The 18150-nt window shown below is 40.6% G+C and overlaps 1 protein-coding gene across 1 annotated transcript; it reads right to left on the bottom strand.

Moving 5' to 3' along the window:
• Positions 1-1941: 1941 nt before the first annotated feature.
• LOC113060511 (matrilin-2-like) lies at positions 1942-8936 on the bottom strand. The gene is made up of 2 exons (XM_026229471.1): positions 7083-8936; positions 1942-2437 (listed from the first exon to the last, which is right to left on the bottom strand). Exon 1 carries the CDS (start codon positions 8764-8766, stop codon positions 7738-7740), a length of 1029 nt encoding a protein of 342 aa, XP_026085256.1. The 5' UTR covers positions 8767-8936; the 3' UTR covers positions 1942-2437; positions 7083-7737.
• Between the last annotated feature and the right edge of the window lie 9214 nt (positions 8937-18150).

Genomic DNA, 18150 nt, shown 5'->3' with positions numbered 1-18150 from the left:
GCTCTGTGCATCACTGCAAGCCTCTGTCTTGATCAATGGCACACACTCTTCTTTCTTCTCACTGAGCAGATCGAGGAACAGAGCAAGGTTGCTATATGTTCCCGCGGTTAATGAGCACTTGGCACAGGCCATTCGAAAAGAGACCATTATAGAGGGGATTGATGCAGGAACAAAGGATCACATAATATTGTTATAAGTGGATGACATATTTCTGTATTTAAGTAGTCCTGAGTTTTCCAGAGACAGAATTATTCAAATCATAAATAAATTTGGCAGCTTTTCAGGTTACAGAATAAACTACACAAAGTCTGAGGTATGGCTCAGAGCTGTCTGGGTAACTGGAAACCCTCTGCCTTTTCTGTCGGAGGAAATTTCTTGCCACAGTGCTCACTGAGAGTATGAAAATAGACAAGGAAACACATGCATCCTTGAACCGGGACCTTGACTGAAGTGGGTGGATAAAAGGAATATCTGTCATTGGAGACCTTGGTGAGATTATGAATTTTGACAGATTTAAAGAAAAATGTTACCTGCCAAGTTCCCCCTTTTTAGGTTCCTCCAGGCGAATTGCTTCATTTCCATTATACTGAGAGCAAATCCATGTGGAATATGCATATGGAGGATGCCTTATAAGCAGTGCAGTACTTTACTTTAAAATGTTTTATGGAGCACTGTTAGATTCTTCAAGGTCTAAGGAGTTGTGGAAAAGGGATCTGGGATCTCTGGTTGATGTGTGATTGGAATGCCATGTGGCTAGCCGTTTTCTTTTTTTGGATATTTAATGACCAATAAGGCATCTGAAATGCAATTAAAGATTATACACAGGCTTCAGATCTCATAAGTGAAACGACACAAGATGAATAATACATTTGTGTTACTGTAAGTGTAAAATGGAAGACGGTACATATTTTCAATCGTATGTTTGACTTTTCATATTATGGCATTCTTGTCTGATGTTGTTCAAGTAATTAATAACATATTGGAAATCTCTCTGGACCTTGACCCACTGGTCTGTATCTTAGGGATTCTTTCATACAACATCTGGAGCTCTTCTAAGATCCAGTTGCTCAAAATTGTATTATTTACTGCTGAAGTGGATTTCTGAAAAACCACCAACAAAGACACAATGGATGCAGTGAGTATCTTGTGTCTCTTTAAGTACAGTACGTTGCATCTCATCCTCATGGACTGAACCAGATTTGGCACTTCTTGCTGTGAGATGTTTCCCTGTGACATGCCTCCCTGCAGCAGGACTATGGCTTGTTCCTACAGGGGACCCCGGGCATCTTTCATCTGGGGTTTTTCAGAGTCAATAGAGAGGTCTCTTCAATGTTAAAGTTATTGTGTCTGTGACCTGCCACCTGTAAACAGTAAGTGTCTTAAGGACTGTTCCACAGGTGCATGTGCAATAATTGTTTATGGGTCTCTGAACAGACATGAAAAAAAAATCCAATAAAGTTGTGTAAAGCTTATTTGGATTTCACAAAATGAACTTCAAAATTCACTATGCTGAAAAAGGGAAACTTCTTTTTATGAATATTTTTACACAAGCAAATAGGCTCTTATTCCTCTTACCAGAAAAAATAAAATAAAATCAATAAATAAAACTTTATCAGAGTGCTGATTTTGTGCATCAACTTGTTCAGGAACCACAAAACCAGTCTTAAGTTGTTAATTTTTGATTAGTAATATGCATTGCTAAGAACTTAATTTGGACAACTTTGGACAAAGGTGATTTTCTCAGTATTTAGATTGTTTTGCTCCATCAGATTCCAGATATTCAAATAGTTGTATCTCAGCCAAATATTGTCCGATCCTAATAAACCATGTATTCTGCTTTCAGATGATGTATACATCTCAATTTAGATAAATGGACCCTTATGACTGGTTTTGTGGTCCAAGGTCACAAATGTATTTAAAGCATTACTGCATTTAAGGCCTGAGGGATGTGACAAATAGTGGCATCGATATAAAGTGTGAATAGTTAAATCAAGTGTGAATTTATTTAACTTTTTCTAAAAAGTTTACATAGAAAAAGGCCAGTCAGGTTAAGCAAATATATCCATGCAGCTTTTAGTGGGAAAATTTCGGAGTAGAAAAAGAAGCATGGTCCAATGGTTGAGTAAAAGAGTGTGATGCGCTTGGCGCAGTTGCACTTATTATAAGCCTTGTTTATAATTTCGCCTGCCTCTACTCCACAAACCTGCTGACTGTGTGCGCTCCTCTCCAAATGGCTTTTTTGACACTTGCTTGACACTTTTTACACTTGCTCACCTTCGTTTAATTCTTTGAAAAGACAGGGGCGACTCGGAGTAAATGTTCTTCAAACCATCAGAAAGCAGCGGTAAGAGGAATTAGTTTGCTGAGTAGTTTGTCAAACAGTCATTTTGCGAGAAGTTGGATTTCTTCACATATAAACTGATAAGATTGTGGGTACCTGTCATGTTATTAGGTAAGACACGGCTCGTTCTATTTATTCAAGAGCGTTCTTTATTTTACTACCACACAGAGCAGCCTAAGCCATCCGTTGGACTCCATCAATAATAATCATGCAGTGCCCTCTAGTGGTTAGCATACCCAAACTACGGTAACTTAGCATGGACAAAAGACAATCTCTCAACATCTTCCCCTTTTAGAAGTTAGCAATAACAAGATCCCAAACATCTGCATTTTGCAATATTAATTAAATCTTAAATTTTCTTATATAATATAACAAAATAAATGCAACAACTTTGTTATCAAATAACTTTTTTTTTTTTTTTTTTTTTTTTTTTTCATTACGTCTTAGCAACAGTCTTAGAACGGTGCAGGACATCACAGGGGTAGACTGCCCTCAGTCCTGAAAGGGATTATTCTGCCCTTTTGAACATCATCAGTCTTGAAACCTAAGAGGCACCTTTATCTCACGGCCCCTGGAAGTTCTTCTCACAGGAGTAGATGGCGGAAGGGGAGACCCTGGGGAAGGGCCTGCTGGTAGCTGGCTCCCTGGTGATTCCGGCGGCGCAGTCTCGTCTGTCGGTAGGGAACTGCTGTCCTGCTGAGACACTGTAGGCTGAGCACATTGCTGTTCCGCAGGAGGTTCGGTCTCAGGAACAGTCTGGAGGTGACGCCTGTTCCGACGAGTCACGTTTCCATTGGCCATCTCCACGAGGTAGGATCTCGGCTCCTTGGACTTACTGATGACCCTGGCAGGTGTTGTCCATCCCTTCTCGCCATCGAGCTTCACTCTAACAGTTTGACCAGGGTGAAGTTCAGGGAGCGCGCGTGCCGAATGCCTGCGGTTGTAGTAGAATCTGTATGAACTTTTTGCTGTTGCGTCCTTCATGCAGACTTGATCCGGGTCGAATGGACGTGGCAGCAATGTCTTTTCTAGAACAGGAACAGTAGTACGGATTTGTCTACCAGTCATGAGTTGTGCTGGGCTTTCACCTGTTGCTGCGATTGGTGTAGAGCGATAACCCATAAGGGCTAAGCAGGGGTCCGGCTGCTTGAGGATGTACTTGGCAGTCCGAACAGCCCTTTCAGCAGCTCCGTTCGACTGTGGATAATGTGGGCTGGAGGTAATGTGAGTGAAACCATACCTCTGTTTGAAATCTTGGAACTCGGCTGATGTGAACTGTGTCCCGTTGTCACTGACCAGTTCTAGCGGGATGCCCCATCTCACGAAAATGTGCTTGAGCTTGTTGATAACTTGCTTGCTGGTAATGGTGGTGAGGGAAGCAATCTCAATGTCTCTAGAGAAATAATCGACAGCGACAAGAAAAGTCTTACCCTCTAACTCAAACAGATCAACGGCAATCCTTTGCCATGGGCCACTGGGCAGGGGAGTGGTTACCAGCGGTTCACGTCTTTGTGTAGGTTTGTGCTCTCTGCAAAAATCACATAATTTCACTTTGTTTGTGATCTGAGCTCCGATGTTTGGCCACCAAACTGTCAACTTGGCTCGCTCCCGACATTTGGTGAGGCCCTGGTGGCCTTCATGCAGTTGGTCCAGGACCCCAGCTCTGAGTACTGCTGGAACTACTATGCGGTCGTGATATAGGACCAGACTGTCCGACTCCGATAAGTGACCTCTGGCTGCATAGTATCCACGCAGTGGTGAGCCCTCTGTCATTCTACGAGGCCACCCTTTTCGGATGAATGTGATTACTTTTTGAAGTTCGGCATCGCTTTGTGTGACTTTGCGAATTTCCTCAAGCTTGGTTGACTTGATTGGTTTGCTAGCCACCATAGTGTTCACATATGCCTTTACTTGCGTTTCTGTTTCAGGCACGTAACTGTCTTTCAGTGGATGTCTGGAGAGTGTATCTGCAACTACTAGCTGCTTACCGGGAACATGTTCAGCAGTGACGTTGAATCGCATGAGGCGCATAAGCAGTCTCTGGCATCGTAGTGGCGTTTTGTCCAGATCGTATGAGTTGATCAATGGCACCAGTGGCTTGTGGTCAGTTTGTAAACGGACTCGTCCCATACCTTGGATGTAGCGGGCGAAACGTTCACAGGCCCAGACAGATGCCAGACACTCCTTTTCGATCTGCGAATACCTCTTCTCTGCATCAGTGAGGGTGCGCGAGCAAAAGGCAACGGGCCGCAACTCTCCATCATGGTCTTGCAACAGGGCAGCTCCAAGGCCATAACTGCTGGCGTCGGCACTGACCACTGTTGATTTGTTGGCATCGTAATAACTAAGAGCTGGTGCAGCCATGAGCATTGCTTTTGCTTTGTTAAATGCTTGCTCCTGAGGCTCACCCCAAACCCACGCAGTCTCTCTCTTGAGCAGGTTAGTGAGTGGATGCAACACTGAAGACAGGCCTGGCAGGAATTTTCCAACATAGTTAACCAGTCCAAGCACCTGCCGCAGCTGCTCCACGTTGGAGGGGCTGGACATCTGAGCGATAGCCTCCACTTTGCTTTCATCAGGCTTCACGCCATCCGCGCTAATGATGTGTCCAAAGAACTGCAGTTCAGTCTTCCGAAAGTGACACTTGGCCCTGTTGAGCTTGAGACCGGACGCCTTAACCGTCCGCAACACCGCGTCGAGATGGCGGTCATGTTCCTCTTTTGTAGATCCATAAACCAGGATATCATCCATTACAACGACAGTCCCTTCTAAGCCTTTGAGCAGGTCGGTCATCAGCCGCTGGAAAATCTCTGGCGCTGATGTAATGCCAAATGGCAGACGTTTAAAGCAAAACCGGCCCATTGGGGTAATGAAGGTTGTCAATTTTTGGCAGCTCGGGTCCAATGGAATTTGCCAGAACCCGCTAGAGGCATCCAGAGTGGAGAAAACCTTGGCTCCTGCCAGCTTAGGTGTTATATCATCCAATGTGGGCAAAATATAACGTTCACGCTTCACTCCCTTGTTCAAGCGTTTCAAATCCACACACACTCTGACTTCGTCCTTGTTGCGTTTTGGAGCGGGCACCATTGGGGCACACCAATCTGTCGGCTCTGTAACTTCCTCAATTATTTCGAGGCTCAGCATACGCTTTAGCTCTTTCTCTACTTTTGGAAGGAGCGGAAACGGAACTCTGCGTGGCGTGTTGACGCTATATGGGACTGCTTCCTCAGTCAGCTCGATCTTTACAGGCTCACAGTTCAGTAGTCCTATTTCCCCAAACACATCACTTGTTAAGTCACTAGTGATAGCATTGACTCTTTCTACCAGCCCCATATGCTTTGCCACTGCCTTGCCCAACAAGTTACTAACATACTGTCCTTTAACAACTGTAATCCAGTATTGGTATTTCTGACCTTTGTATGTAGTGGTGGCAAGGAACTTGCCCACGCATCGGACTTTCCCACCTGGGCTGTACACTGTTGGCCTGGACTTGTTCAGTTTTGGTTTTTGACGTAATTTGCTGAAAGCCTCTTCAGTCATAACAGTGGTATCCGCACCTGTATCGATTTTAAAATCCACTGGACTGCCATTCACAAGTAGCTCTACATCCCAGTCAGTATCGGCGTTTGACTCCTCAATGATGTTTGGTTTTGACCTTGTGGTTGCTCTCAGGAATAGTTCTCCAATAAAAAATGAATCCTCATCTGAATCCATAACAGCCTCTGCTCTGACTTCTTTCAGCATCTTGGATTTACACACGGCCTCGAAATGGCCGATTTTATTGCACTTCCTGCACCTTTTGTTACGGGCTGGACAGGGATTTACTTTTTATCATGCATCCTGTTGCATCTCTGACAATTCAATTTGTTCTCGCTGTATTTCTGTTCTTGTCCCTGCCGTGGTTTATCATAGCTCCTCCTTGTGCTATTATACTGTTTCCGTCTCACCTCATTCACTGTTGTTTCCACACGCTCTGCACTTTGTTGTTTCACTTGTTCACTTTGCCGTGCAAGCTGGATAGCTCTTTCCAGAGTCAGGTCCGCCTCTAGCTGGAGTTTTTGCGAAACATCTTTGTCCATTATCCCGATGACGATCCGGTCGCGGATCTGCTCGTCTTTCCCCGCACCGAACTCGCAGTGCTGCGCGAGCTCGTACAGGCTCCGCACGAAAGCTTCAACTGTCTCACCGGCCCTTTGGTTCCGCTTATGAAAACAGGCGCGATCGTGGATGACGTTTCTTTTCGGGACAAAGTGTTCATCAAACTTCTGCATCACTAGATTAAACTCATACTCTGGATGTGGCATGGCCTCGGTTGCCGCCGGAAACACAAACGAGCCGTAAATAGGTTCGGCATCTCTCCCCATCGAGTACAAGAGCGAGTTCACCTGCACTTCGCTGCTCTCTTTGTCCAGCTTCGATGCAACTCTAAACCGGGAGAATCTCTGCCGCCATGTAAGCCACTCCGCTGGCTGCGAGAAATCGAACGGCTCGGGAGGTCCAAACTTTGCCATTTTGCTCTTAATGTCGGCGTGGAGTACTTAATTCTGACACCATGTCATGTTATTAGGTAAGACACGGCTCGTTCTATTTATTCAAGAGCGTTCTTTATTTTACTACCACACAGAGCAGCCTAAGCCATCCGTTGGACTCCATCAATAATAATCATGCAGTGCCCTCTAGTGGTTAGCATACCCAAACTACGGTAACTTAGCATGGACAAAAGACAATCTCTCAACAGTACCCTTCATAAACGCACACAAAAGAATCAAATCATGTAAAACCCAGTAAACTTGAGATTATGACTTGTGACATTAGAAGAAAACATGCTGTTTAAATGTTATAACATATGTATAACACTAAATTAAACAATATTGATTGAACATTACTGATTATTGATAACAATACTGATACAAACACTGATGAATGGTACACCTAAAAAAAATCAGCTTTTGGTTTTATTGTTCATTAAAAAAAAAAATAATAATAATAAAAAAACTTTAATAGTGATAAACACTTTTTTAAATGAATTCTACAAAATAAATTTGAAAATGTCATGTAAACTTTAGAATTTGAATAAAGTTTGTATACAACAAAATAAACTATACATTAAATAATTATAAAAAGCGCTTTTTCCCTTTGTATTTCGTACAGGGCAGGTTGAGTGAAAAGGTACGCCTATGTAAAATGGAAAATGACTTTCATAGTGCAGTTTCATCTGGCTGTAAACTGAAGTCATTCTGGGTACATTACTTTGCATATTACATATATGTTCACAAACATATTACGAGATTTAACAGTCATTCCATCAAATCTAATCCTTCACAGAATGTGTACAGTAAACAAATGAAATAATAGATACACTAAGGGACATCACCATCTTTATATAAAGTTTCCATTTACTTAGATACAGTTTTTTGAAACTCGCCAGAATCTGATGGATTGCATTCCTGTACAGTTGCTTTACGACCGCGTAAATAATGCACAAGTATTAATAGAGCAAAACCAGCCATTACCAGGAATATTATCAGCCCAGCAAACTCTCCTGGGGTAGACAGTGTCCCTCTTGCTATATAATTCGGTGACGGTGTTGTTAATACTTTTATACCATTATAAAAACTACGAACACGAGTGCACTCAGATCCATTAACGAGTATGAAAGGCTCATAGCATTCACATCTATAACTTCCTATGGTGTTTATGCACTTGTGTGCGCAGTCGTGATTAGAATCACATTCATTTATGTCTTCGCAGTTTTGGTCGCTTCTAACAAAACCAGCCGGGCACCAGCACGCCGACCCGCTTCTCATACACAACGCCGCACAAACGTTCTTTGCGCAATAAAAATCACAGCGGCGTGGATCTCGAGCATTTGCACGGAATCGCTCTATGCATGAACACTTATATCCGGCTTTCACAGGAGTGCATACATGTTCACAGGGCGCATTCATGCACCGTGTATTATCCAGAATGACCGCACGTCCTTTGCAAAGATCCCCTTGAGAGTCCTCACACAAAAACCCATCCAGTTTGTCCGTGCATGGTCTCGGCGTCCGCGTTCCGTCGCTGGAGACAGACATGCAGAGTGGAAGGCAAGGCGCTTCCTCGGTCTCCAAGTTGGTCCATTCTTCTCCGCGTAATGCGCTCGTATTATTTAAACACTTGTCGCTTGGTAGATGGAGTCCGGACCAAAAGTCCCCGATCAGGTTATCAATAAGATAGTCGACAACTTTATCTGATCCATTTGACTGGACAGATAACTGACCGCCCTGTTCTCTGCACATCTGTTCAGCCGTTTGGAAGTCCACTGACATTTGGTAAATGTTAGCACAGTGTTTTAGATTGCTTGAACAAGCACAGCTACATACCATTCCAGCGCAATATGAAATTAACATGATGAACAAAATCGTTTGTTTATGATAATCCATTTTATTTTGATTTCAAGAGCTAGGCGGCAGCTTCAGTTGCATCGATGGTGTTCAAAGCTTTAAATATTTCTACCTTTTACAAGCACATCCAGGAGATAAAAGTAAAGATAGGAAGGAAACCCCGCCTGCGGGAGTCGATAAATGGCTACTCCGGAGTGAGTTTGTTCAAACGGGATGCACGCAATGCCCACTGGGAGAGCATAATGATGTTGACGAAAATTACACACGAACAGCATTCCAACTGGCTGTGTCACAAAAGTGTAATGTTCACTTGTAATGATTCAATCCAGGGCCGCTGCTGGCCAAATGGGTGCCCTACAGTATTGTTCAAAATAATAGCAGTACAATGTGACTAACCAGAATAATCAAGGTTTTTAGTATATTTTTTATTGCTACGTGGCAAACAAGTTACCAGTAGGTTCAGTAGATTGTCAGAAAACAAACAAGACCCAGCATTCATGATATGCACGCTCTTAAGGCTGTGCAATTGGGCAATTAGTTGAAAGGGGTGTGTTCAAAAAAATAGCAGTGTCTACCTTTGACTGTACAAACTCAAAACTATTTTGTACAAACATTTTTTTTTTCTGGGATTTAGCAATCCTGTGAATCACTAAACTAATATTTAGTTGTATGACCACAGTTTTTTAAAACTGCTTGACATCTGTGTGGCATGGAGTCAACCAACTTGTGGCACCTCTCAGCTGTTATTCCACTCCATGATTCTTTAACAACATTCCACAATTCATTCACATTTCTTGGTTTTGCTTCAGAAACAGCATTTTTGATATCACCCCACAAGTTCTCAATTGGATTAAGGTCTGGAGATTGGGCTGGCCACTCCATAACATTAATTTTGTTGGTTTGGAACCAAGACTTTGCCCGTTTACTAGTGTGTTTTGGGTCATTGTCTTGTTGAAACAACCATTTCAAGGGCATGTCCTCTTCAGCATAGGGCAACATGACCTCTTCAAGTATTTTAACATATGCAAACTGATCCATGATCCCTGGTGTGCGATAAATAGGCCCAACACCATAGTAGGAGAAACATGCCCATATCATGATGCTTGCACCTCCATGCTTCACTGTCTTCACTGTGTACTGTGGCTTGAATTCAGAGTTTGGGGGTCGTCTCACAAACTGCCTGTGGCCCTTGGACCCAAAAAGAACAATTTTACTCTCATCAGTCCACAAAATGTTCCTCCATTTCTCTTTAGGCCAGTTGATGTGTTCTTTGGCAAATTGTAACCTCTTCTGCACATGCCTTTTTTTTAACAGAGGGACTTTGCGGGGATTCTTGAAAATAGATTAGCTTCACACAGACGTCTTCTAACTGTCACAGTACTTACAGGTAACTCCAGACTGTCTTTGATCATCCTGGAGGTGATCATTGGCTGAGCCTTTGTCATTCTGGTTATTCTTCTATCCATTTTGATGGTTTCTTCCGTTTTCTTCCACGTCTCTCTGGTTTTGCTCTCCATTTTAAGGCATTGGAGATCATTTTAGCTGAACAGCCTATCATTTTTTGCACCTCTTTATAGGTTTTCCCCTCTCTAATCAACTTTTTAATCAAAGTACGCTGTTCTTCTGAACAATGTCTTGAACGACCCATTTTCCTCAGCTTTCAAATGCATGTTCAACAAGTGTTGGCTTCATCCTTAAATAGGGGCCACCTGATTCACACCTGTTTCTTCACAAAATTGATGACCTCAGTGATTGAATGCCACACTGCTATTTTTTTGAACACACCCCTTTCAACTAATTCAACTAATTGCCCAATTGCACAGCCTTAAGAGCGTGCATATCATGAATGCTGGGTCTTGTTTGTTTTCTGAGAATCTACTGAACCTACTGGTAACTTGTCTGCCACGTAGCAATAAAAAAATATACGAAAAACCTTGATTATTCTGGTTAGTCACATTGTACTGCTATTATTTTGAACAATACTGTATAAGCAGGATTGTCATTTGTTTGACAGAAACTTTCCTTAATAAATCTTCATCTGACCAAGATCTTCTGTGCTCTCATGTCATCTTCTGTCACTCACAAATCTTGTGACAGTTCAATAATCTCTATTTGCTTTTCACAAAATAGTGTTTTTTTGCCTTTTGCAAGACATTGCATTGTTTAATAGTTTTCCTCTTCAGAAATATCCTTCTTCCTCACCATATTTATTTCATGAGAACTGTGACTTGCTTAATAATGTGGAACAGCATCTTTAAATAGGGTTTCCATTTACCTAAGAAAACCTGGCAAACTATTGAACAAACCTGTCTGAGATTGATAGCAGTTATCAAAAAAGATGTGAAAAACAACACAAAAAAGAGCAGACTCTTTATTGTAAATCCTATTGATATTGATGTCACTAATAATTTGGAACGCAGTGTATTTTAGCAAATTTCTGTGAGATGCCACATTTTTCAGTCTGGATGTGCTGTACAGGGCACATTCAGGGCTTTCCCGAAATACCAAATGATTAGATGTTTCACCATGAACACTCCCTCTTCTTGGTTTTTACCTGTACCTGACTGTACATCCTTATTGAGATATGATAATATTTTGTTATTATAATTTAAATCTGATTAACTTTCAAATTGTTTGTCATAAATCAACATATCAGGAAAATATTTATGGGGCTTCAAATTAAAATATGACTTCCTGTTATGAAAAAGGACATAATTTTACACATGTAGAGAGGAAACCACTAAAAGCATGTTTACTGTATTGTGCATTTTGGGAGACAAAAGAATTGCATAGGAAAACAAATTATATAGCAATATTGTAATGAACTTTTAGATATTATTATGAAAATGGCCAATTACCACTCTCATTATTACACTTCTTTTTTCAGCACGCTGTTCCAACAAGCACTTTAATGTGCAAATTAGATACAGTGTAAAGATAACATTGTGCTTAATGGAAAACCCAGTTTATGGATTTTTGAACACATATTGTATAAAGCAAAATGGTATATCAAATCATTTTGTTATATATTTTATAACATAGTTGAGAACCATCCTTAAAGTTTGGTCTAAAAAATCCTGAATTGACTGATTTCATGTCTATTCTTATCATTTTGTCAATTTTGGTGTTATCTACAGAGTACATAAAATATAATTTAGCAAAAAATGTATTTTACCTTTTTTTTCTCTCTTAAGCGCTAAACAATGTAATGACATCAAAAATACAAAATTGACAAAGCTTTTTATTTCTGGTTCTCAGGAGAATAGGGGTCAAAATGTAACTATAATTAAATTAAATAAGTAAATAAATAAATAAATTGTATTATTTACAAATTACTATTGTAGCTCTAGACAGTTACCTATGGCTATGGCTTAAAAGTTGTCTAATTGATTTTATAGTCTCAAGCATTCAGAAATCTTAAAAAAGAAAATTAAGTAGTTTTACTATGATAAAACCATGGTTTGTTTTTGTAAGCGTTGTGATGTCCACATGTTTCTGTTGAATAAATTATAAAGGCTGTGTCATCTTATAGCAAAAAGCTAGCCAAAAATGAAAGATTAAGTGAATATTTGAATTGAATGTTTGGCCAACAAGGATTTGCTTGTCCTGTAAGTGTAACAGCAGCAATAACCAGGTCTTTGGCTCCCTTTGCAGACATTTGTAATAACGTAATGTAAATTGTTTATTTTGTATTAGCCAACATTATGTATTTTAACAGCCTTATTAACCAATCATTATTGCCTCATTGTTTTTATATAATGCATTTTAAGGCTATTGTTGGCTTAGGTCTGTTTTTATAACCAAATAATAATAATAATAATAAATAAATAAATAAAATAAAATAAAAAATAAACCTTAATACTTCTTTATTATTTGAAGTAACAAAAACATGGTTAATTTGCAGTTACCAAATCTAAAAGAATGATAAGTTTTGGTGTTATTCGTGTTAAAACCATGACTTGTTTTCATAAAGGAACATGGAATATCAGATGCGTTAGTGATGGTGAAATTATTTCGACATTAAAAGACGCTATTAACGTTCACAGCATTACGAATGTGCCGAAATGTATGCATGGACTTCGTTTGCATCTGTTCTTTCTTTCTTTAATTTCTTATTTCTGCGGCGGATTGCTGATGTCTTTTCACTGGCATAGATGTCCATCTTTAATTTATGATCATTTGAATTCAGCAGCAAACCTGAGGCACAAGCGGTGGCGAGCGCGGATGGGGGAATGGCGCGTCAAGGTGTTTTTTTTTGAGCAACTGGGATGGTGTTTTACCTTTGAGCACATAAGAGAAACCTTCTCCCCTTCTCTGTTGTGAATGTGTGATTTTATTTTATTTGATAGATAATCGATCTGTTCGCTGTTTGTATTTGCATATCTTTCAGGTGATTAGTTTTTTCTGATTGTGGTCAAACATGCAGTGTATGTTCATAGGAATTTATGAACAACTACGGCATAAAAAATAAATAAAAGGATAGTCCTTCTGGATGAGTGTTTAAAACTAAAAGTGTGATATGATTTTTTTGGTTGTCTTAGATCCTGTCTACCTGTGTCAAAAAGACACATAATAGCCCCTACCTCAACTTGAAAATAAGTCTTGTCATTTTCTGTTTTGACTGTTACACTTAATACAAACCCACCTATTACACATAAATAAGACATTAAAAGTCAAGGATGCCACAGACACTGTTTCCTTTGTTTGGGTTTCTAAACATCGCTCCAGTAAATAAATCACAAATCACATGCAGGTAATTAGTTGAAACTTGAAAGAGACATGTTTTCGATCATTTTAGACAGTATGCACCAACACACAGACACATTTCACCATATGTAATCACCTGACCAAAAGGTTTGAACTGGGAAACGTGCTCGACTGTCATGTTGTCATAATAATTGGTCTACTTTAATGAAAACAATGTGGCATGTGGGGAAGTCGTGGCTTGGTGGTTAGAGAGTTTGACTCCTAACCCTAAGGTTATGACGTCATTGGTGATGGTGCAATGGCGTCAAGTCTATCAAACATTCAAATATATAAAGTCAGTAATCATAGTTAGTTATAAACCTCATAATCATGAAAAGTTTACAGTTAAGTTTTGCAACAACGCATCCAAATATAGTAACAGCAATAATGTGCATATGAGGAATTAAGTCTTGAAGATATAAAGTAAATAAATTTTGTGTCATCAATCACCAAATGAATCAGGTCGGTTCAGACGCGCTGTGAGTCATGCGCAGTAGCTATCATCAGCTCCTCGGTTCTCAAATCGGACGTGTCCGAAAGAAACGTTTTTTAGTTCAGGGTACTGATGATCCAAAAACCGATGCAACCAGTTCTTGACTCGAGAACGAGAACCTCTCTAACCGGCACGTGCTGCAAGTCAGTATCATCAGCTGCTCTACTCGTGTTCATGTTCTGTTTACTACAAACTTAATTTGTGAATGTGTCATCATTAACTATAAATACAGTACAGATATTTCATAAATCATCCCTTATTCCTATTGACCATAGAGTCTTTAGAGTCTTAATTATTGTCCAACTTCCCTGAAAACCCCTTTGGCCTATACATAATCTACAATATACAGATTAGAAACATTCCTCTTAAAAAAACAAAAACAAAATAAAATAGTTATGTTATCACACTTTCCGATGTTTAACAAAATACTTGAAAAAGTACACGCATGTGCAGTAACATCAGTTCATCGGTTCTCAATTCGGATGTGTCCAAAAGAAACGGTTTTCAGTTCAGTGTACTGGTGATCTGAAAATCGATGCAACCGGTTCTTGACTTGAGAACGAGAACTGCTCCAGCAGTGGGTGTGTTCATTCGTCATCTGGCTCTGCTCGGTGTTCATCTTCAGTTCGGTCTTCACAGCAGTTCAGTCAGTGTACTGGATACTGGTTTATTCTGACTCACAAGGAGTGTCAGCCACATTAAAAAGTTAACAGCATAAGTTATTTGTGCATTAATGCTTATTGGAGACGCAAACTGTTTCAAACGATTCAGTTCGATTTAGTGAACTGGTTCAACCGGTTCACTAAGAAGAACCGGTTAAATCGAACGATTGTTCACGAATCGGACATCACTATAATAAAATCTATAGTGCGATATGGGACCAGGGTCTCGAAGGGACCAGCAGAGGGTTGGAGTAACCCATCAAGGGGGTCGATTGGAAGCAAGCCAAAACAAATGTCACGAGCCTTAAGTGGCCACCAGAATTGTTGCTTGACCAAAAACGTAGTAAGGTTAACTCCTTAATGCCACATTGGAACAATGCCCCCACTGAATGGCGTTGGACCGTAATCCCTTCTCCCATGTGAGTGTGGAGACCACTTATGTCTCGGGTAAAATACACTCGGGAGTAGACGGGCGTTCGGAAAGGTCAAAAATTACTTGACGAAACCGGTTTGATGTTTTTAGAACCCGGGCGGTACGAGAGACTAAAATCTAAACGGTCGAAAAAAAAGTGCCCACCAAGCCTGCCTGGAGTTCAACCTTTTGGGAGTTCTAATGTATTCTAAATTCTTATGATTGGTCCATACTATAAAAGGAACCCTCGAGCCTTCTAACCAGGGGTGCCATTCCTCCAATGACATCTTGACTGGCAACAATTCTCGGTTACCAATATCATAATTATGTTCGGCAGGGGATAAACGGTAGGAAAAAAATGCACACGGGTGCACCTTGTCTTCTGAGAGAGAATGCTGGGATAACACCGCATGTATCCCCACCTCTGACGTTTTGACCTCCACCACAAACTGACATTTGAAGGATCAGGGGTAATTAGGATGGGGGCCGAAACGAAGCAACCCTTCAGTTTGGCAAACACAGCCTCGGCTGTGACCACCTGAACGTAGTTTTGGGGGAGGTCAAGGCAGTCAGAGGTGCGGCTAGTTGGCTGAAGTTGCGAATAAAACGCAGGTAGAAGTTGGCAAATCCCAGAAACCTCTGTAGGGCCTATAAAAAGTGTGAAAAAAAGTGTGCCAAGAAAACATCCCCCACACCACTACACCACCACCACCAGCCTGCACAGTGTTAACAAGGCATGCTGGTTATTGTTCTCATTCTGTTTACGCCAAATTCTGACTCTACCATCTGAATGTCTCAACAGAAATGGAGACTCATCAGACAAGCCAACATTTTTCCAGTCTTCAACTGTCCAATTTTGGTGAGCTCGTGCAAATTGTAGACTCTTTTTCCTATTTGTAGTGGAGATGAGTGGTACCCGGTGGGGTCTTCTGCTGTTGTAGCCCATCTGCCTCAAGGTTGTGTGTGTCGTGGCTTCACAAATGCTTTGCTGCATACCTTGGTTGTAAAGAGTCATTATTTCAGTGAAAGTTGCTCTTCTATCAGCTTGAATCAGTCGGCCCATTCTCCTCTGACCTCTAGCATCAACAAGGCATTTTCGCCCACAGGACTGCCGCTTACTGGATGTTTTTCCCTTTTCACACCATTCTGTGTAAACCCTAGAAATGGTTGTGCGTGAAAATCCCAGTAACTGAGCAGATTGTGAAATACTCAGACCGGCCCGTCTGGCACCAACAACCATGCCACGCTCAACATTGCTTAAATCACCTTTCTTTCCCATTCTGACATTCAGTTTGGAGTTCAGGAGATTGTCTTGACCAGGACCACACCCCTAAATGCATTGAAGCAACTGCCATGTGATTGGTTGATTAGATAATTGCATTAATGAGAAACTGAACAGGTGTTCCTAATATTCCTATTTGAGTATATATATATATATATATATATATATATATATATATATATATATATATATATATATTAGGGGTGTAACGATACGCGTATTCGTATTGAACCGTTCGGTACGACGCTTTCGGTTCGGTACGCGGTACGCATTATGTATACCGAACGGTTCGTTGGAGTAATTAATTATATTTGAAAAAAAAAAAAAAAAAGAGAGAGATAGAAATATAATGATATGCGTTCAACAAGGTAGCCCAATAACCCAAACAACGTAACAGGCAACGCCCCTGACACTCCCGAAGAAGAAAAAAACACCATCTTATATGTTTATGTTAGGCTACTCAGCAGGCGCTCGCTCACTCAGTACGCGCTGAAGGCTCGTTGCAAAATAGCCAATGCGTTTAACAGACTAGAAATGAGAAGATCCTCCAATAACCAACAGGTCTGGTGTTTGGGTGCACTTTGGATTCCCTTTAAGCTATAATGGTGATGGCAAGAGAATGGTGGATAAAAAAACAACGGTATGTCGCATCTGCAACATGACAGGGTACACCAGCGGGAATACAAAAAAAAAAAAAAAAAAAAAAAACACCAGCGGGAATATCTGGGATATATGCGTCAGTACTATCTGGGAAAAGACGAAAAAAAGGAGAAACATGCACGCAGCAAACTATCCCTGCAGCATTTAGACACTATAGCTTACAGGGAATCCAACCCAAACACCAGACCTGTTGGTTATTTTAGGATCTTATATTTCTGGTCTGTTAAATGCATTAGACATTTTGCAACGAGCCTTCAGCGCGTGCTGAGTGAGCGAGCGCCTTAGCTGATTGGTTGGTTCTTGTCACATGACCCGCGGTGCGCTTGCGGCATTCTGAAAAGTTGAGATGTTTTTACATTTTGCTGTATCTAAAACGTATCGAACCGAACCGAACCGAACCGTGACATCAGTGTATCGTATCGAACCGAACCGTGAATTTTGTGAACCGTTACACCCCTAATATATATATATATATATATATATATATATATACGTATATATATATAAACAACATATCTGCATGTTCTCACATCACATCGTCCTTGTAAAATAATAATGAGTAAATAAACATCAAAATCACTTAGCTGAGAATGAAACACCACTTACCAGCTGCCACGGTGTTGAAAATATCCTCTAGAAATTTAAAAATGTGCGTGCGGCGTGAGGAATCGGCATCGTCAGGTGAGGTCATCATGTTGGTCATTTTATTTATGGCTAAATTATTATTCATTAATTGTACTAATATTATGATTGGGCATGGTCAGGCATTCACAAAAGGGAATGTTATTACAAAAAAATTTACAAAAGGGCACTTAAGGGGCAAAGGAGCAGGTGCTCAAGTGAACCGTTCTTTCAGACAGTTCGATCAAATAAACCAGTTGAAAAAAAAAAAACGGTTCACTGGTTCTTTTGTGCTTGACGTAATGGCATCATTGGCCATGTCTGCCTTTCATTTAAAGGAACACTCCACCGTTTTTTGAAATAGGGCTTATTCACATTATTTCCAACATTTAGATAGGTGGGCAAATGCATTTTTGTGTCAGTGCATGCATTGTTTTAGTTTGACTGGGTCGGCGTTAGCTTAGCTTAGCAAAATGAATGGAATCCTTTGTTGCCAGCTAGCATGGCCTGAGTAAAAGTGATCAAAAAAAAAAAAAAAAAAACCCAC

The sequence above is a fragment of the Carassius auratus genome, chromosome 42 (assembly GCF_003368295.1).
Source record: "Carassius auratus strain Wakin chromosome 42, ASM336829v1, whole genome shotgun sequence".
Lineage (NCBI taxonomy): Eukaryota > Metazoa > Chordata > Actinopteri > Cypriniformes > Cyprinidae > Carassius > Carassius auratus.
Note: the sequence above shows the minus strand (reverse complement) of the source record. Positions and strands in the feature narration are given on the sequence as shown.

Coding starts and splice junctions, on each gene's coding strand:
- LOC113060511 (XM_026229471.1), bottom strand. CDS start 8,766: ATGGATTATCATAAACAAACGATTTTGTTCATCATGTTAATTTCATAT.